This window comes from Typopeltis vanoorti, chromosome 17, assembly GCF_054136105.1.
Source record: "Typopeltis vanoorti isolate ZY-2024b chromosome 17, IOZ_Tvanoo_1.0, whole genome shotgun sequence".
NCBI classification, from domain to species: Eukaryota; Metazoa; Arthropoda; class Arachnida; order Uropygi; family Thelyphonidae; genus Typopeltis; species Typopeltis vanoorti.
Window position 1 is genome coordinate 67,827,914 of NC_143565.1, and position 22,632 is coordinate 67,850,545.

Genomic DNA, 22,632 nt, shown 5'->3' on the forward strand with positions numbered 1-22,632 from the left:
ATGACGGGGAGTGAGTTCAAGGCAAGGTATGGATACTGTGAGAATGTCATATAGTTGTGTGGACATGAAGTTTAGGGCCTCCTTCGATGAGTCTAAGGACTCCCTGGAGTCGTCCGTAATAATAATAATAATTTTCCTCATATATATATATATATATATATATATATATATTGTGTTAAAAACTATAGCTCTGCCTTCTTTGCCTAAATTGTCATTGCATGAATATATCAAATTCTTCTGCTAGTTCCATTTCTTTGCAGTTGATTCTTCTTACATTGATAGTACTGATCTTCAGCTCTGCTGATTTTGAGTTGGGATATGTCAGGATTTGGTCTAGTAGCTGAATTTGTGCTGTTCGTCCATGACTGAGAGACACTCCATGCGACATGAAATTATTTCATGTTATATACCATCATTTTGCATTGTGATTTAAGCCAGTAAGAATACAAATTAATGGGATTAATCCCAAATTGCCAGCTATCCTTTTTGTTTAGTACCCAACTAAATAACTAACAGGATGCACCATGAGAATGTGGGGATTGGACATTAGGTCAGAATCAAGAAGATTTTCCTCATATATATATATACTGACCTAATGTCCAAATGATTCTCTGCATTCCTTAAAAGGCTACATACACGATCATGTTTCAGCTTCGTAGCTTGAACTGTTTGCATTATAAAATTTAAATTAGAGTAGTTTTAATCACACTGTTGGAATTCTCTGCTAAATTTTGGAATCATTATCTTAACTTGTAATGGCCCTCAGTGATTGTTTCTCTAACCATGTATGCATTTATCTATACATGGTTAATCATGTTTGTGTCACAATTTGTAAGGGATGTCAAGGTTATATATGTATAGATAATATTCTTATTTTTTTAGCAACGTGTTATTGATTATTAAAAACTTGAAGTGCAGTCTAATAATAATAATTATTAAACTGTTTAAATTCAATAAGTTTGATCTCTCTCTTTGTATTTCTTAAACTCTTTGATATTATTAAACTATTAAAAACAAAATGTTTGAAATACACAATAGAAAATGATGAAGGAAATGCAAATGATTATGGTAACTGTGAGAACAAACATGTAAATACATCAGGAACAAATATTTGTAATGAAAGTAATGATTGTGAACCATCAATTTATTATAATATTTTAAAATTAATAAACTTATACACCTCCTAACCAGAAAATTCGAATAATCAAAGAAAATGTTTTTGAATGATGTGCAATTCTAATTTATTGAATTCTCCATTTCCAGATGGGGATTGAATTCCAGTCTCCACATCCCCATCTCCAGATGGGGGGATGTGGAGTCTGTTCCTTCAAAACAAAAATACCAATCAGATAACACACTGGGCAAGTGGAAAACTATGGTGATAAGATTAAACACACCATCATTACCAAAATTTCTTATATAAAAAGTCCAAATCCTGTTGCTCAACTGTAACAGACCACTAGACCCAATATACAAAGTAGAAGAATGGAATATCCAGGACTTAATAGCATTAAGTTACGATTCAGGTAGTTTTGAAATAAATTTATTTTTGCTAGTAACTGCACTTTAAATTTGTGAAAATTTATATATGATTTTTTTTTTTCCTTTCAGAATATTGTCTGTGGTCATTCACTAGAAGTTAATGGTACTAGTGATATTTCTCTATATCTCAGTATACAGCAGATGTCTCTCCTACATGAAATTATAACTAATAATTTAATGTCACTTTACATGGCAGAGCAACATCCAAACTTCACGCCTGATATAAGTTTTAGATATATTAGGAGGACTGATTTATTGAGAGATAGTGGTATAGATAGTGAAGCATCTACATATCATCTTAATCCAGCTATGATGCCATCAACTTCCATGATGACATTTTCACCACTGAGTGCTGTATCAGAATTAAATCAAGACTTTTCTTCACATCATCCACGTGGATTTGTACCATTTGAGCTCCTCTTGACAGGTGGCTCTGTATCTGCCTTTCTATTTGCCCATGAATCCGATATTTTAGCAGATAAACTGAAAAAGTCAAGAACAGGTGCTAAAAAAAAATTCAGAAAGAGAATAAGATACCACCAAGAACATATGCCTAATGAGAAGGTGTTTGAATCTAGTGACACTGAAACTATGGTTAGAACATGTGAAAATTCGGTTTTTCAAGAAAAGAATGCTCCACTTTATGAGCAGGAGGAAGCAGGCTATGAAGGTTCAGATGATTCCAGTGGTAGTGATAATGAAGAAAAAAATCTTAAGAAACTGTTTAAAATTTATCCATTTCTTTATTTCACATTATCACAGCCCCATGCTTTTATCACATGCCATCCTGAGAATCAGAAAATGGAAATATCTTGCTTTGACCTTCAAGTAAAAGGCACCTACACTGGACATTTTGAAGGTATATATAATTGTTAATATATGTACTGCATGTTAAAACTTTTTTTTTTTTTTTGAAATCATAAAATCTTATGAGAAACATCATTAGAATTATATAGAATTTAATACATGGATAATGAGGGGTATTCGAAAAGAGTGAGGCTACGCCATTATTCGATGTCTTAGGTATTTTCAGTTTTATTTGAAAGTTTTCCTTTCGAAATACGATAGTCCCCTCCTTATCGATGGGTTCGCTATCTGCAGTCAACCCCAGTCTGAAAATATTAAATGGAAAATTCCAGAAATAAACAATTAATTCTAGAAATAAACAATAACTATCAGTGGTAATTCGGATATGCCAAAGAGAAGCTCTAAAGTTCCCCTTTTTAAGTGAAAAAGACGAAAGTTCTTTATTTCATAAAATAAATAAATAATAAAAAAAAAAGTATGCTGAGGTTGTTAAGATTCCATTCACATTCAGATAACTTTTATTACAGTATGTTATAATTGTTCTATTTTATTATTAGTTATTGTTAATCTTTTACTGTGCCTAATTTATAAATTAAACTATATCATAGGTATTATTATTATTACGGGCAACTCCGGGGAGTCATTAGACTCATCGAGGGAGGCCGCAAATCATTTTCATCACAACTATTCGACATTCATACAGTATCTATCATACCTCGCCTTAAACTCATTCACTGTCACAGCATCCACCACAGACTCAGGGAGCGCATTCCACTCATTCACTACTCTAAAAGTAAAGAACCCAGCTCTAACACCTTTACTAACCACACTTTTGCCCAGTTTCCATGGATGTCCCCTAGTCCTCCCACAACCAGCCCTGTTCTCAAAAATATCTTCTGAATTAATTTTATAGAAACCCTTCAGTAATTTGAATGTCTCAATCATATCTCCCCTCCTCCGCCTATCAACCAATTTTTGCAACCCACAAATCCTCAACCTGTTCTCATACGGTTCATTCCACAGACCTGCTATGTGGAATATATATATGTATATATATGTATAGGGAAAAAACCTAGTATATATAGGGTTCTGTACTATCTGCAGGGTGTCTTGGAATGTATACCCCCATGGATAAGAGGGGATTATTGTATTGCTCTTCATATTGTTTTCATTTTTGCATCACTCTATCCACTTCTCAGATATTTGCAGCAATTTCATTTTTAGACCTCTTGCTTATGGTAATGATGTTTTCTTTGCTGTATCAGAGCCGTTGTAGCTTGCACTTAAGCACTAGAAATCACGTTAGTTGATGGGTGATGTTGGTGCTGCGGAGTATGGTCGTCAGTTATTCCACTGAAGGAAACCAGCATATCCATAGCTACACATATTATGTGGCCATGCGTTGTCTTTAACTGTTTCAGTCTATTTTGCTGAACTTTGCATTACAAATGAGTCTTTAGTGTCTTTACATAATATTCACAAATGACAAGAAATACAACTGAAGAATCACTTTGTCAAAGCACTCAGTGAAATTCCTGTATAGAGGTGTGTTTTTGTGTCTGCAATCCACTAGGTGAAAAAAAAAACCTTCCTCCTACTATAAAAAGAACTTGACTGTTCTTTTGATTCTATATTCTAGTTAACCAGTGCAGCTCATCTCAGGTATGACTACTGACAAAAAAATAAATGAATAAAAATAAATAAAATAAAGAGAGTTTTATTTATCTAGAGTCAAATCTGAGAGACATATCTTAATAAATGTTTCTTAATTTTCATGGGTTCATTTTTGTTTACTGCCAAGGTTATGTGAAACGCATCTTGCATGTATGCACACACTCACTCTCTCACCTAGCTAGGGTAAAATTTCACAGGCAGATTTTATAAAATAAGAAACACCACAACACACACACACACACAAATAGAAGACAACAATTACCATTGCACTACTGATTCATCAAATGTCAAATTGCAGCTTAACGTACAGTGTGTGCTGTAAACCATTACAGCTGAGCTGTAATGCCAGTGTCACTACTTTATATACCACTCATATATGTGCTCATTGATAAATTATAATAATTTATACACTTTATTGCTAATTTTGCATATGCTTTCTTTAGAGTGAATGATATTAATAAAATTTCAAGTATTCAGACTGTAGATTAAGCATGCATAATTTGTAACTTTTTTAATGCTTTGCTGAAAAAGAAGATTTGTTTTTTATTCCATTTCAGTGTAATATATAATTATATGCTAACATATACTTGTCCTTATCTGTTTCTTCCTTAGTGTCTTCTTTTCATCCTGCTGCTGGATTTAGCTCCCCCCCCATTTTTTTACTTTCTATAGCTTTCTTTCCATCTTTAGCTAATGTCCATCATCTCATATCAAACCTTTGTAGATTATTCTTCCATCTTGTTCATTGGAAACCATTCCTTCTCTTGGTATTTACTCAGTGCTTGTTGTTGTTCTCCTTTCATCTGTTAACCTGCTAATATGGTTAGCCCAATTCCATTTACAGCTTTACAATACTTCGCTACATCCTTCACTCCAATAATTTCTCTCTAATTCTATTATTTCTAATTCTTTCCTTTGGTCTTTTTCAATCAAATTGAAATTGTGAGTCAGCTGGTCTCATATGGAGGTGGAGGGTTTTTTCTCCTGGAAACTCAGGTTTTTTGTCCCTCAAAGCAGGCAAACCGGTTAGAAGAATACACTCAATATACAGACATAGGACACTTCACGAATAAGGAGTAACCAACCTGTTCCGTGAAATTTGGTTTTGAATACTTGCACGGGTAAAGTGTGGGGTCTACGGATCTGCATAAATCAGGATATATATATATATAACTCACACACGAAAGGTCACAAGACTATAGCATATCAGTACTCTCTCTCTCTCTGTGTGTGTGTGGGGGGGAGGAATGTTATGTGGTGCATTTTTCTCTCCAAGGCTTTTTGGACCACACATAACCCTGTGTTTTAGTTTTTGTCCACCATCTCATATCTCGCTTCTGTGGTTAAACACTGGAATGATGCATACATTGAATAGCTTCTTTTAAAACATAAAGCTAAATCTCCCAACAGATAATTTTTATAGACCAAAATGCTTTGTTTCTTTGTATGACTCTTCTATTTATTTCTCTGTCTTTTTTTTTTTTTTTTTTTTTTTTTTTTAAGCTTTAATTTTTTAAAAAATAAAAATCAGTCTCATGCAAAGAAATAACTCCAGATTATTGCAATTAAACAAGTAAAATGTTTTTAGCAATTTAAGCATGCTTTTTACAGAAGATAACAATAATAATATAGAAATAGACAACAGAATATGCAAAGTTGGTGTTGTAGAAAGCCAATTGATGAATAAATTTATATGGAATATGAGAGAGAAATTAGCCAGTCCAATAAACTAGCAGTATACAAGATAGTGTTCAAAAATCAGTTTTAAGTTATGGATTTGAGAGTTGAGATAGAAATAAATGAATAGAAATGAAACAGTTGAACAGAGATTAATTTGGATCGATACCACAGATACAAGAATTTGAGAAAACTTAGGAGAGCAAACAGGTGGCATCAGTGAAGGATCATATTAAAATTCAGAATATTATGAAGGAACTTGACAATGTTAGCATTCTGGAATGTGGGAGCAGAATATGACCATACCATCTAAGATTAGCTAATCTATTTGGTATGGTTACTTAAACAGTGGGAAAAGAAAGGATAGCAAACAGGTTTGATGTCAAGATGGCAAGAAAAGACACGTAGAAGGACCATCATCTAGATCAGGGTTTCCCAAACTGTGAATATACCTCCCCAAGAGAGGTATAGACAAAGTCTTGGGGAGATGTTCAGTCTCATAGAATTACAAAGCAAATCTTTGCCAAGGCAAAATTTTGTTAATCATAGTCTTGATGAATTCTGGTGTTCCCAAATGGGTGCATACCTAGTTTTATCAAGTAATGCTCTTTTAGGGGGTGCTTAAGGTTCAAAGCTGTATAACTGAGAGGAGACCTCCACATAGCCTTTAAAGGAATGCGGAGAACCGACCAGGGCTTCTGACCTAATGTCCAATCCTCACTTTCTCGTGGTTTACCCTGTTGGGTATCTACATGGATACTGAACGAACGAGGATGGGCTTGCAATTTGGGATTTAGCCGACCAAATTGTATTCTTATTGGTTAAACCAAAATAAAAAATGATGGTACAACATGACAAAATTTCATGCCGGCTGGGGCCTCACCCGGTTAAACAAGGAACCAGGTTGTTTTCGCCAGGGAACTAGAGCGAACAGCGAAAAGTCAGCTACTGGAACAAATCTGAAACCACAACCCAACTCACTATCACCAGAGATAAAGATCGGTACTATCAACATAACAAACCTGAATGGCAAAGAACTGGAGCTAGCTGAGGAATTAGATAAGTACCAGATCGACGTAATAGGGGGAACTGAAACAAAAAAGACAAAAACTGGTGAGATCTTTTTGAGCAATAAATACAAAATGTTATATTCAGGCAATGAAAATCAAGTAAAAGAAGGAGTAGCCATAGTATTCAACACAAAATACAAGGCTAATCTTCTTGAATGGCAGTCAGTCTCAAGTAGAGTAATGTGCACAAATATGAGAATGGGGAATTGGACAATGAGACTTATTTGTGCGTATGGTCTCACAGAAGGTTCTACTAACGTAGAAGTGGAGGAATTTTTTGATGCTTTAGAAAAAGCAACTGACACAATGAAAAAGGAAAAGTTGGTCCTTGTTGGGGATCTAAATAGCAGGAAATGATTGTGAGACATACAAAAATATTTTGGGAAAATTTGGAGAAAAGAGCAAAGCTAATAATAATGGCAAATATCTGTTGGATTTCTGCTCAGGACAAGGACTGGTTATTACTAACACCATGTTCCAACATAAAAATGTGCACAAATTCACATGGAGAGAAGAGGCAAGGAATAAGAAAAGTCTCCTTGACTATGTTATTGTTGATAGTGATGTTTTCTCCCTGGTGCAGGACACCACAGTGTACAGAGAATTTGAAATTGGAAGTGATCACTATTTAGTCTTGAGCAGAATAAAATCGAATTTCATATTGAAAAGAATAACATGTAAGAAAGTTTTAAAGCGAATAAAAGTTGAGCAGCTCACAGATGTGAACTGTAGACTAAAATACGCAAAGATTATTGAAGAAAAAATGAGAGTTTGAGAACAGGAACCAAACCTTGGAGATTCAGTGGCAGGCCTTGAAGAAAGCCCTGATTGATTCAGCTAGAGAGGCATGTCGTGAAGTTGTCTGCAAGGATAGAAAAATCAGGACTGCATGGTGGACACAGGAAGTTAAAGAATCAGTGAAGGAAAAGAAGAAAGCATATCAAAAGTTCCTGGCAAATAAGTCAGCTTGTGCTCTTACAGAATACAGAGACAAATGCAAGAATGCTAAACACTGCAAAACTAGCTAAACAAAAGTCATGGGAGGACTTTGGCAAGAACATAGAAAATAAATATCAAGAAGGTGGTAAGATATTCTGGAGGTTGTTGAAGCAGCTTAGGAATGGAGGAAAGAGTGCTGTAAAAGATGATAAAGCTGACATGAAAACGGGAGAAAAAGATATCCTTGAAGTATGGAGTAATTTCTTTGAAAAACTGCTAAATAAAATAAGCAGTGATGACAGCAGAGTGGTAAAAAACACTGACCAGGCATGCAGTCAGGAATACATATCCATACTTGAAGTAGGAAAAGCCATCTAAGGCTTGAAATGTGGAAAGGCAGCAGGAGTAGATGATATTCGACCGTAAATGCTGAAGTATGGTGGTATAAGAGTCTTACAGTGACTGCACTGCATATTTCAGAAAACCTGGACAGAGGACGAATTCTCAATGATTGGAGTAGAGCTCTCATAGTACCCATATATAAAAAGGGAAATAAAACTGAATGTGAGAATTACAGAGGTATTTTCCTACTGAGTGTTCCTGGCAAGATCTATGCAAGTATACTTGAGAAACGGTTGAGAAGAATTGTGGAAGAAAAGCTTGGTGAAGAACAAGCTGGATTCAGGCCAAATAGAGGCTGTCAGGATCAGATCTTCACTTTACGACAAATAGTCGAGAAAGCATGGGAATATAACAAAGATCTGTATTTAAGTTTTGTCGATTTGGAAAAAGCATATGACAAGGTGCCAAGAGAGAAGCTATTGAATATGCTGCAGTTATATGGTGTCGATGGGGCATTATATCAAGCAATACTTAGTCTTTATTTGAGTTGTAAGTCAACAGTTAGAATTGAAGTACAGGAAGATGTTTTAATGTTAAATCTGGTGTGAGACAAAGATGTACATTATCCCCTCTGTTATTCATTATCTATATGGATCACATTATGATGGAAAGTCGTATTAAACATGATATCAAAATTGAAGATGTTAATGTCACTCTTTGCTTTATGTAGATGATGTTATATTTCTAAATAAATCCGCTACATGTCTGCAAGATTATCTGACTAAATTGAATAGCTGTTGTTATAGATATGGTATGAAGGTCAGTAATAAGAAGACAACGGCAATGAAAATAGGCAGAATCATTGAAAATATCAACTGTGTTGTGAATGGAGAACCTGTGGAACAAGTAAAACATTTCAGCTACTTAGGCACGATTTTTAGTGAAGATGGTAAATAAATTAAATATGGAAATAGACAACAGAATCAGCAAAGCTGGTATGGCGGGAAGTCAATTGAATAAATTCATATGGAATAAGAGAGAAATTAGTCGGAACACTAAATTAGCTGTATACAAGACAGTGTTCAAACCAGTTTTAACTTATGAATCTGAGAGCTGGCTCAGAAGTAAAACACTTGACCAACGACTAGAGACTGCAGATATGAAAGTCCTGAGAAAGATGATAGGTGTGAACAGGTGGCATCAATGGCAATATCATATTAAAAACGAGGATATTAGGAAAGAACTTGACATTGTCAGCATCCAGGAATGCGTTAGCAGAGCTAATCTCAGGTGGTATGGTCACTTAAACAGAATGCGTGAAGAAAGATTAGCAAAACAAGTGTTCTCTGCCAGGTTGGCAGCAAAACGACCCAGAAGAAGACCAAGATATAGGTGGATTGATACGTTACAAATTGCCTTAGACGATAGAAATATAAGATCCGATAATGTTGGAGTCTTGACAAGTAGTAGACTGATTTGGAGGAAAATTGTAGATAGGAAGTTAGTAATGATGTAATTTTTTCATGTAGTACTATCATATCCTGTACACCCCTTGAGGGTACATGGCAGGAATTTGATGATGATGATGTTCTTTTAGCCTCATTTGCTACAATCTATCTGTGTAAATCTGGATTTTCAACATTAGTCATTTTGAAGACAAAGTTTTGAAATCGACATTATACCAGACGTCATATTTGCCTAGCACTATCTGTCATAACTGGTTGAGAGCAGCAACATCCATTGCTTTCCTCAACCCCCCCACCCCCCACCCTAATTTATCCAGTCTTAGGACTAGCATATGGCTGGGATCTATTCATGACTGTAATCCATGTATATTCACAGGACCGGTTTGTCTGTTCTGCGGGATAAAAAATCCGAGTTTCTAGGTGAAAAAAATCCCTTCCTCCATATGAGACCAACTAACTCACCTTTAGGTGAAAGAGACCAGATAAACACTGATGGAAATCGAACCTAGGTCTTTCTGACCAAAGGGCTTCATCTATATTGACTGAACTATGGAGCCTCTAGCCTACAAATACAGGCCAATATATACAAGCTAACGCCAGCATAGGTTGGTCGATTGGTAGAGCCTCTGCTACTAATGGCTCAGCAAAAAGTTAAGCAAGTTTGAGCACAATTAGTAGTTTGATGCTGTTGGCACACACTCCCTCGATGAGTCTTTGGTCTCCCTGGAGGTGTCTAATAATAGTAACTCATATCCCTATCTCCACCATTTGCAAAAAATTTGGAGTCATTAACATCCTCAAAAACAGAACTATAACAATTTGCTGTAATGAACAAGCCCTTAAACAAGAACTACAAATTATTAGCAATACATTTATAAATAATGGCTATAGCAAAAATTCTATCAATAAAGTTCTTCATAAAACTTCATCAAAAAATAATGGAATATAGATTACAATAAAACCATATCTCTCATACATTAAAAGGTTATCAGAAAAAATAAATAGAATACTCTGCCATTATTATCTTAATGCCACTTTTAAACCACCTATAAATTAAAAAACATATTCAACTCCTCTAAGGAGGTTCCTCTCTCTCCCCATTGGCTCACCCTGGAGTTTATCATATCTGTGACACCTGTAACTTTATATTGGTGAAACTGGACGTACAATCCCTATCTGTTAAAAAAAAAAAAAAAAAAAAAAAAAGAACACAAATGACACATTAAATTTAACAATTTTCAGCAGGCCTCTCAGATCACGCTGTTAACACCATTCACCAAATTATTGGAAAAGTACCTGTTCTTTACATCAGTGGTCTCCAAACTTTTTTGATCGCGTACCCCCAATTGATTGAGCAAATATCTAATGTAATAAATATTATAAAGAGGAAATATGCCATATATCTTAAAAACGCTAGATATTTTTACACATTATTTTTATTATTAACAGCTTACAAACATATTTATTACAATATTTAATGTGAACAATGGCTTTCTATTTCTTTCATAATTTCTTGAAATTCTAGTTTGATGGCTTCTGATAATGCGATACGTTGCTTCTTTAAATTATCTGCAATGATTTCTATACATCTACCAATAGTATTTGCTGATAAGGGAATACATTTTAGTTTATCTGCATATTCTTTTCCATGGATTATTTCTACCATTTTTATGGCGGTTGGGAGTACAAGTGTTTCCCCAATGGTGTGTGGCTTTTGGTCTTTTGCAATTAAGAATGCAACCCCAAGAGATGCCTCCAAATATTTATCGTTAATTTTAGTGAATTTTTTTAAGTTGTTGGATTGAGAATTACATGTCTGCAAACATTGTTCAAAGAATTGTAAAGATTTGTGTTCATGTTCAGGACGTTTAGTTTTTAAGTGACTAATAATAATGGTTTCATACTTTCATTACATAGCGTCTCATGACACAATACACATGTAGGACAAGGTTCATTGTTGACTATTGTCGATGTAAATCCCCCTTTCAAGTAGTCTTCTTGATAATTTTGAACTTTCTTGGGAAAGATTTTGTTAAGTTTCAGATTAATGTTTTTATCACTTAATTTGACTGATAACGAACTTGTTTGAATAGAAGAATGAATCCTATCTTTTCCTTGTTGTTTATCTGATGTAGAAGTACTCTCGTAATTATCTTCAATTCGCAGTTTCTTTGGAGGAAATTTTTTTAACCATTTATCCATTTTGTGAGGGTTAATTTGTAAAATTTAAAATATAATTCATTTACTATTGATAATATCAAACACATTTTAAAAAATGTAAGCAATTTTGATAATATTAATTCACTATTTTTAGTATAAACATAAAAGTAAGCACAAAAAGGCGTTGGAATTGCACAGAAACAATATACAGTATACTAAAAAATCATTAAACTTACTACTAATAGTCAAATCATTAATACAACTTTGGTGTCACCTGTAGATAACAGGATAACTAAGCAATTTTCCTTCTCTAGTTGGGCTTGTCAACACTAGGATGCTCTACAAATAATGGCAATGATAAGAAGTAAGAGATTTACTCCCTAGTTTTAAAAAACATGACAGCTTTGCCATGGATGATTATGTGTGCAAAGTCGCCCATGTGCGCTACTCGCAAATTTAAGTTTACAGGATCTTTATAACGTCTTTGTCTATATTAGATATATGTTTAATTGATGAAAGAAAGTAATATTCTTTATCTTTAATTAATTAATTTTTTTCCTATCAATATAAACCTTTTTTTGACATACCCCCACGTATTGACTCGCGTACCCCCTGGGGTACACGTACCACACTTTGCAGACCACTGCTTTACATCATACAAAAACCTGGTATGAACACAAATTTAAAGAAGCATGTGAAATTTTGATTAACTATCCTAATCTTAACAATAATGATGGCATAAAAGTCCCAATAATTTGGAAAGCACACATTCAGCTCACTTAATTCTTCAAGTTTTCCAACAAACTCTGACTTCAGGACTCTATTTCAGCTTTTTTTTTTTTTGCCACCATCCATACTGTTTTGTTTTAATTTATATGTATACTTATATGAGTAATTATGGGTGAACATGTTACTCTCTAACATAATTTATTTTTTGTAACCAAATAGATAATAATAATAATAAGACTCTAGCATCGATGTAGTAAGAGTTTTTTTTTTTTTTTTTCACTAGAGGTCAAGACAGTAGTTTTAACTGTTGACTACAATCTACATGGTATGCTAATGTAACTTTAGCATGTCATGTAGATTGTAGTGCAGCTTGTTTCTTTGTATATATATATATATATGTGTGTGTGTGTGTGTGTGTGTGTGTACTCCAGATGATGACCTTAATGTGAAGGTTGAAATGTCGAGTGATTATTTTGGTTTATATTAAACTGAAGTTTTACTCTAACATAGTAGTTGTTTCCACAATTTTTATAATGAATTCATTTGTGTTCAGTTTAGTATTTTTAGGAGTTTTAGGAGAGGTATGTACATTAAGATTGCACTAAAGGGAGATGTGATGCATAAGGTTTGGGAACCACTGATCTAGATCGATTGATTCAGTCCAAAGTGCCAGATAAGACTTGAAATATCAGATATGATCATGTTTAATGTAGAAGGATATTGGTATTAGAATGAATGACTGAGAGAGGAAATCTGTTTAAAAAAAAGAGTTTAGGGTAAAGTTTATTGTATCTGTGTAGTATCTGTGTCTTCACATATTCAGGATACAGAAACTATTGCAATTCTTCTACGGTGTTCTCTTTTCCTGCTTATGAACAACTCCTGAACAGTGACATTCATTTATGTTCTTTTTTACTTCTGTGAAAAAGAACATTTAGCTTTAGCTGCATGCTCAGAAATATAGCAGAGCAGCTTCCTCTCCAGCCCACCATTATGTGCAGCCATTACTGGTTACAGTGTTGTGCTTTAAATAGTACTAATGTTTCATTTCACAGTGCAGGAAAGTTATTTAATTATAATTTCATAATGAAACAAGCAGAACATTCTTTAGTTTATGAGATTTATGCAATGAGGTAAGTTTGTTTAATTAAACATGAAAGTCACTTCAGCTTCTGTCATAGTAGCAGGAGTGCATATTTTGTAAAACAGTAGCTGCTGGTACTCTTTGTTTGGTATACTACGTAAATGTATAAAAAAGAATTCACATTTAGTTAGTATTTATTTGTTGAAATGTCAATTGTTAATATAAAGGTATGCAGCTCCTTTGCATACCATCCCCCAAAAAAACTGAGTGGCAGCATACAATATAGTTTAACTAATTCTACAAATACTTTTTTTCAATAAACATTTCATCTTAAAATTCATTTATACCTAAGCAAGAGCTCAATGGTCAAAATTAACATCTGAAAATGTCGTGCTCACAGCATACAATAAAGGAAGAAATAACTAACTACTTTACAAAACAATATCATATTGTTAACTTCCTAACTTGAAGTTCAATTCTTTTTTTAATTTGTGTGATATCTGAAGTTTAATAAAATTATCTCTCAATTATTACTAACACCATGTTCCAACATAAAGATGTGCAGGAGTTCAAGAGAAGACATAAGAAATAAGAAAAGCCTCATTGGCTATGTCATTATTGATAGTGATATCTTCATGCTGGTTCAAGATGCAAGAGTGTAACAGAGGATTTGAAATTGGAAGTGACTATTACTTAGTGCTAAACATGATAAAAATGGATATTACATTGAAAAGAATAATATGTAAGAAAGTTTTACAAAGAATTAAAGTTGAATAACTTTTACAGGTAATTTGAAGCAGTTTGAAAACAAGACCCAAGCCTTGGAGTTTCAGTGGCAAACTCCGAAGAAGACATTGATTGATTCTACTAGGGAGGTATGTGGTGAAGTCTTTGAGGAGAGAAAAATAAGAACCCCATGGTGGACATAAGAAGTTAAAGGAGTAGTTGAGGAAAAGAAGAAAACATACCAAAAGTTTCTAGCAAATAATTCAGCAGATGATCTAAAAGAATAGTGAGGTAAATGTAAGAGAGCTAAGCTATATGTAAAAGTAAACAAAAGTCATGGGAAGACTTTGGTAAGAATATAGAAAATAAATATCAGTAAGGTGGCAAAATGTTCTGAAGGCTATTCAAAAAGCTTGGAAATGGAGGACGAGTACTATAAAAGAAATCAAAGATGATAATGGTGACATGAAAACTGAAGATAAGGATATCCTAGATGTCTGGAGTAATTACTTTGAAAGACTGTTAAATGAACAAAGTAGTGATAGAATCATACTAGAACATTTTCAAGAGGAATGCAAAGAGAAGTGCTTATCAGTATTTAAATTAGAAATAGCCACCAAAATATTGAAAATGAAATGCAAAATGGCAGCTGGAGTAGATGATATTTGACCAGAAATGCTGAAATATGGAGGTATAAAACTTTTGCAGTAGTTTCACTGCATAATTCAGTAGGACTGGTCAGAAGGTTGAATTCCAGATGATTGGAGTAGAGCTCTTTTAGTTTCCCATCTATAAAAAAGGGAATAAGCTGAATGTGAGAATTACAGAGGAATCTCTCTACTAAGTTCAAGGTAAGATTTATGCAAGCATACTTGAAAAGAAGTTGTGAAAGATTTCTAAGAGAAATCTGGAGAAGAATAAGCTGGGTTCAGGTCAAATAGAGGTCGTTAAGATCAGATTTTCACTTTAAGACAAATAAGTTGACAAATCATGGGAATGTGACAAGGATCTCTACTTAAGTTTTGAAGATTTGGAAAAGGCATATGACAAGGTGTCCATAGAAAGGCTTTTCAAAATACTACAATTATATGGGGATAAATGGAACATTATACAGAGCAATACATAGCCTATATTTAAGTTGTCCGTCAGCCATTAATAAGAATTGAATGAAATATAGGAAGCTGGTTTGATAACAAACCATCTTTGTTATCTGCTTCAGTAGCCTTTTCCACAGTTAATTTATTTCCTTCAAATCCTGGGGACGAAATTTGAGAACAATAGTCTAAGTGTGGTCTGATCAGAGTCTTACAATGGAATGATGACTCTTTTTTCTCTGCAGGTCAGGGTCCTTCTCAGTATAGCAGCAATTGTCTGGGTTACCTTCACCACCTTTGCCATATGTTCCGTGAATTTCAGTTTTTCTATCAATCATCACTCCCAGATCTTGTGTCTGCACTACTTCTTCCTCCAGTACTCTGCTTCCAACTGAGTATGCAGCCTTCCATCGATGTATCCCAAACTTCAAGACTTTTACATTTTGCTGCATTAAACTGATACCTCCCACTTATTCACCCATATGTCTAGTTTATTCAAATCCTCTTGCAGGGCTGCCACATCCGCACTATTACTAATAACCCTTCCCATCTTCACATCAACTACAAACAACCGAATGTTCCCCCCCCACTGCAATCCATTGACAATGCCATTGATATAAAGGTTAAATAATAGAGGTCCCAGTACTGAGCCCTGTGGGATCCCACTTGTAACCTTCTGTCTCCTTGCTATTTCCCCCCCCCCCTCATACACCACTGATACCTATCAGATAACCAATCCTGAATTCAGTTCACTAACCTGACATCTAAACCTATGTGTTGCAACTTAAATATCAGCTTAGAAATATATACACATTTACACAAGAATAATGTTTAATTTGCCAAATATTTTGGTCTGAATATTACAGACCATCTTCAGTGGCTACATAGGAATAGTTTTAAAAAAACAAGGTGGAATACGAACAACTGATCATTCACACATAGAACGAGCCATGAGATGTCATATCACTAAGTATTAGAAGAGTAAACATTTTTAAAGTCATAATTAAATTAAAGATATTAATTCAAAAATTCATATAATAATTTTAAATAACATAATAATCTTAAACCTTAAATAGACTAATATAGGAAATTTACATTAAAAAAAAATTTATGTATTATCCTGATTAAACTTTCCCAAATTTTTGATAATGATATACAGTCATTACGATTCAAGTTAGGACATTGAAGTAAGGCCTCCACACTTTCTTTAAATAACCTTTCAAATTTGTAGCGATATCTGTGTAGGAGGAGAGTCTTGGACCAAAGGATGCTGTGGCTTGTTTCTAATCCATGCTGAGCTAATCTAGATTTCTTGGGTTTGTTGTGAATTGATGATTGATGCTCTTGAATTCTTTTTTCTATAGAACATCCAGTTTGTCCAAAGTAGGAAAGATTACAAGGAACTTGATACAAGTTCCTCGTTCCTTGATACAGTTACAAGGAACTTGATACACACACCAGGTAGAGACATGGTTGAGCGTTTATCTTTAGATGAAGGAAAATGGGTGGATAACTTGTTAATAGGTGTACAAGTGGCTGTTAAATCATATTTCTTCAGAATTCTTGAAATTGGTTCTGAAATCCCGGAAATGTAAGGAATTGGAACTCGGCGTATTGAATCTTTGCTGTTCTATGTTGGATTGTAAGAATCGAAAAGATGTTGTGTACTCTTTTTGGAGAAGACATTTAGTTTCATGTGATGTTTGATAGTCGAAAGTTCTTTCTGTAATAAATGAGAAGTTGAACAGTTAGTTTTGGCTCGTCGGATTAAACATTTTATGATTCCTGTTTTTTGACAAGGATGAATGATGAGCAGATTCTTTGAGAATATAAAGACCTGTGAAAGTTGGTTTTCTGTAAACTGTTGTTGTAAGAATACCTGAAGGTGAACCGATGAGAAGGACGTCTAAAAATGATAACTTGTTGTCTTTTTCAATCTCCATGGTAAACTTTATACGAGGATGTAAGGAATTGATACTGCTTAAAAAGGAAGGTAAGGAGTCTCTGTTGTGAGGCCATACAGCAAAGATGTCATCCATATATCTAACCCAAAAGGATGGTTGAGGGAATATAGATGAGAACAGGACTTCTTCTAGATGTTCTAAATAAAAAGTTGGCAAGAACAGGAGAGAGAGTGGACTTCCCATGGCTGTTCTTTCCACTTGGTTGTAAAACTTGTTTTGACATAAGAAATATCCAGAGTGCATTACGAAATCAAAAAACTTTATAATATCTTGCGGGAAGATGTCAGCAAGTAATTCTAAAGTATCTTTGAGAAATACATTTGTATATAAAGATTCTATATCAAAGATAACCATATGATCTGTAGGTTGTAAAGTGATGTTTTTCAATTTATTTAAGAAATCAGAAGAGTTTTTCAAAAAAGAGCGTGAGTTGCCAATGTGTGATTTCAATAATTTAGATAGATATTTGGCTATGCGATAAGTTGGAGAATCAATACAGTCCACTATAGGGCAAAGAGGAATATCTGTCTTGTGTATTTTAGGTAGACCATAAAACCTAGGAGGCCTTGCAAAATTAGTTTTTTGTCTTTCAATAGTGTCTACATCCAAACTTATGACCTCATCTAGCAGGGAATTTAATTTCTTCAGTTGTCTGTTGGTTGGATCGTAATTGAGTTCTTGGTATGTTGAGCGATCTCAAAGTAAAAGGGAAAGTTTTCTTCTATCGTTTGAAGAGTCCATAATTACCGTCACTTTCCCCTTGTCAGCTTTAGTAACGATGAGGTGACTGTTGTTTCTTAAGGAATGTATAGCTTTCTTTTCAGAAGGAAATATGTTCGAAGGAGGAAGCTTGGCTTTAAGTAGCAAAAAAGCAACTTCTAAACTGAGAGCATTAGCTTTTTCACTTGACAGATGAATGAGGTTCCATTCGATATTAACTAGAAAATCTAAATATGGAATCTTTTTAGGGACTATAGAGAAATCATGTCCTTTTGAGAGGATGAGTGTTTCACTATTAGTTAAAGGCTGACCGGATACGTTGACGATCCAATTTTCTGGAACTTGGAACGGCTTGATTTGTTTAGAAACAAGAACATCATATTTGTGGTTTAGATGTTGATTCTGTTTTTTATACGAACGCTGTAAAGAGCGTTTAGCTACATTCAGAACTATGTTTGAAAGATGTGGTTCTAAGTTTGTGGAGATATATAGGTACGGAGATCAGAAACTTGATGAATGTTAATAGCCAGATCATGTTTAGCTATTAGAACGAAAAGAGTATGCAACATCTTTTCGATTCTTGCAATCCAACACAGAACAGCAAAGATTCAATACGTCGAGTTCCAATTCCTTACATTTCTGGGATTTCAGAACCAATTTCAAGAATTCTGAAGAAATATGATTTAACAGCCACTTATACACCTATTAACAAGTTATCCACCCATTTTCCTTCATCTAAAGATAAACGCTCAACCTTGTCTCTACCTGGTGTGTATCAAGTCCTTGTAGCTGTAATCTTTTCTACTTTGGACAAACTGGACGTTCTATCTGTGTTGAATTGATGATTGAGCATCAATCGTCAATTCAACACAACAAACCCAAGAAATCTAGATTAGCTCAGCATGGATTAGAAACAAGCCACAGCATCCTTTGTTCCAAGACTCTCCTCCTACACAGATGTCGCTACAAATTTGAACGTTTATTTAAAGAAAGTGTGGAGACCTTACTTCAGCATCCTAACTTGAATCATAATGACTGTATATCTATATCAAAAATTGGGAAAAGTTTAATCAGGATAACACATTAATTTTTTTTTAATGTAAATTTCCTATATTAGTCTAATGTTATTTAAGATTATTATATGACTTTCTGAATTAATATCTTTAATTATGACTTTAAAAATGTTTACTCTTCTAATACTTAGCGATATAACATCACGTGGCTCGTTCTATGTGTGAATGATTAATTGTTCGTATTCCACCTTGTTTTTTTAAAACTATTCCTATGTAGCCACTGAAGATGGTCTGTAATATTCAGACCAAAATATTTGGCAAATTAAACATTATTCTTCTGTAAACGTGTATATATTTCTAATCATTATGTCACAAGTATCATTAAAGAATTAAATATCAGCTTATCATAGGCATCCTGTCAAATGCCTTTACAAAATAAAAAAAAAAATGGCAGTATATGCCTTTCCCTCATCAACTGCTCTTGTCACTTTATTATAAAAAGCAATCATATTACTAAAGCAAAAGCGCCCATTAACTAATGCATGTTGACTCTCACAGATAACATTACCGTCATCTGCCCAGTGCTGTATATGGTCCCTTACTAATTTCTCCAAGATCTTAACAACTAATTATGAAACACAAACTAGCCTATAGTTAAACACATCCAGTCTGCTACTGCCTTTATGCAATGGCACTCTTTTACCTTCCTTCCATTCCTTTGGTATATTTCCAGTATCCAGAGTTTCATTGAAAAGCCAGGTCCATGGAGCTGTCAGTTCTTCAACACATTCTCTCAAAACCCATAGCAAAATTCCATCCAGTCCCACAGCTTTACTGATATCCAGATTACTCATTATTTGGTACACCCTCTCTTCTTGCATCTCTAAACCTCGAACTTGCCCTATCCATCTAGTATTAAAACTTACTTCTCCAGAATTAGATATGCCAATAAAGTGTTTATTGAACATCCCCACTATCACTCTCCTCCTATTGGCACTAAGATTCTTTGGATCTTAGTGCCAATTTCTTCTCATATTCCAGTTGTGCCGTCCTTACCATATTAGTCACTCTCCTGGCCTGAGTCTTATATTCTTCATGCATCTGCTCTCCACCCCTCTCCTTATATCTCTTCCATATTTCCTGTTTGATATTGTTTGTCATCCACTTTACACCAAATTGTGTTCTCTTCTTCGCTCATGGAATACAGCTCACTATTGCTGCTAACAAATATTCCTTCATAATTTCCCAAGCACTAAGCACTAATGATATCCCAGCCTTCCATTGAACTGCCTCAAGTTGATAATATCTAAAACTATTATAATCACCTTCCTTATAATTCCACATACGTTCCCATCTCTTTGATACTCCTGCATGTCTATTCATCTTCCAAGTCAAAATCACATGGTCACTCTCTCTCCAACTGGGGAGAGATGTCATCTCAGTTATTATCAGTTCTTCTGATGTTATAATCAATATCGTTAAAAACTTCTCCATTTGGTGATCTCTGGTTCTTCCACCTACATTTATTTTATTTATTTATTATTATTATTTTTTTTAAAGAAGATACTACTTAGATACAATTCTGCCTATTTGGAAATCCGAGAACTCCCCCCCCCCTCATTTCTTGTCCCCACCCAAAACACCTTCTTCCTGTTGTTTTTTCACTACTTTGAGTTAAATGTTTCCCATTATAATTTTTCAGTCACATGCATTATATCTGTGGTAATTAGAGTATCCTCATTGAAATTGTGAAGTTCTTCATCAGAATGGCTGAAGGTAGGGGCATGTTTTCTATGATACTATTGAAACCAATTATTAATTTTCAGTCGGTAATCAGTAAGAGATATAAATCTCTGGCAGAATTTGGTATCCAAAGATGTTATTTTCTCCCCCAGTAGGATGTAAAATATACTTGCTTGTTTCAGTGATTTTTTTCTAGAATAGAAATTCTAATTTCAAAAAGTCCAAGTATATCCCAATTTTTTTTTTTCCAGTACCTTACACATTCTTCTTCTTTCAAAATTCTGTCATTGTAAGTGCAAATGTTTAATTTCCTTTCCCATAGTGTTCATTTCACATTCATTACCCAGAAAAGAACGTGACCTACCATCTAGGTTTAAGCCGATTCCATCGTTAGTGTGAGAAGCAAATATCACATTTCATGTAACATGCTCATTTTAGGCTTGGCTGCAACAACTTTCAATTCTTATCAGATCCATTTCTTTTGTGAGGGGTGTGTGTGTGTGTGTGTGTGTTGGGGGGGGGGTAGTTGGATATTGGGTTGATCCTTCTGCACTGACTAGGAGGTGTCTTGGGATTCAGCCTATCAAGTAAGATATACTTGGAAGAGAAGGCAGACTCCCACTTCATGAAACAAAAATATAGTAAAAGATTTACCTCTAGTCTTCAAGTCCTCTAATAGCATCAGAGGGAAGGAGAAAGAAGAGCAAAGAACAGTCAATAGATAATACAAGAGATGTATATTACATGAAGTAGGTATGGTCTAGTATCAGGTACTCTTTTAAAATAATGGAGAAATTCCTTAATAGTCAACCTCTACATTGCCTAGAGACCAGCTCTCATCTAATAAGTAATTTTCAATGTGGTTTCTATTGGTGGATGATTAGATGGCAAAGTTTGAAGTATTGTGAGTGATTGCTTGTTTTACCACTATGACATTGATCAAGTTTTGGCACAACAGCTAGTTAAGTAAGCTGTCATCTTATCATCTCTCAACTGTCTTTTGCAATATTTTATTCTTAAGCATTGCAACTAATGATGCTCAATCAGTGGGACGAGAGCAATCAACCTAGTCAACCTCAATGCAAACAAAATTCAATCCCATTTTAAAAAATATCTCACTTTACCTCTCTCTATTTTTCTAATATCAAAAAGAATCCTCATAGCAGATGAGATGTCTATTTCTGACTGGTTTTTTTTTTTTTTTTTTTTTTTTTTTTTTTTTTTTTTTTAAGCCTTTTCTGATGCAAACACATTGCATCCCTTCCCCGATTTTTTTTTTTTTTTAGGTTTCTCTAAAATTCCATTTGCCACTGTTCAGGAAGGATGCCATCAGCACAGTTTATGTCTCAGATTAATATAGAATTACATGATAAAATCCAGTTGACTACTCATGTTTACAAAATAATCCTTTTAAAAATTTTGGCTATCTTTTCTTCTTTTAGAAAGCAATATATGTTGAAAACTTGCAGGAAGATAGATGAATAAAAAAGAACTCGGTTATCTTTTATTACATTACATGAAACATTATAACACAAGTACTGTCAACTCTCATATGACAAACACTATTATAACAAACTCATTCACCAAATCTACAGAAATTCCCAACTAATGTCAAATAGGCACAGTTCTATTCTAAAATAAATTACCGTAACACATTATCCACTATAGCAAACCATTCTTACAGTCCATGCAAATTCTGTATACTGAGAATCAAATGCATAAGATAGAAGTACACAGAAATTTCAGTGACATCCTTTTTACACCTTCCAGGTTTTATTAAATTACTAGCAAGAGTCTTTCAAAATGAATTGGTTCTCAATATATTCAACAGTGCAGGTAGACACCACTGAATATTATGTATGCATGTGCACAAGCAAGCATG

The 22,632-nt window shown here is 34.2% G+C and overlaps 1 protein-coding gene across 1 annotated transcript in view; it reads left to right on the forward strand.

Moving 5' to 3' along the window:
- Vps13B (vacuolar protein sorting 13B) overlaps positions 1 to 22,632 on the forward strand; it is a 1,316,993-nt gene that overhangs the window by 495,907 nt on the left and 798,454 nt on the right. Inside the window, exon 21 of the mRNA XM_090406926.1 lies at positions 1,612 to 2,401. Within this exon, the coding sequence (XP_090263052.1) occupies positions 1,612 to 2,401 (790 nt within the window). The remainder of the gene's footprint in view (positions 1 to 1,611; positions 2,402 to 22,632) is intronic.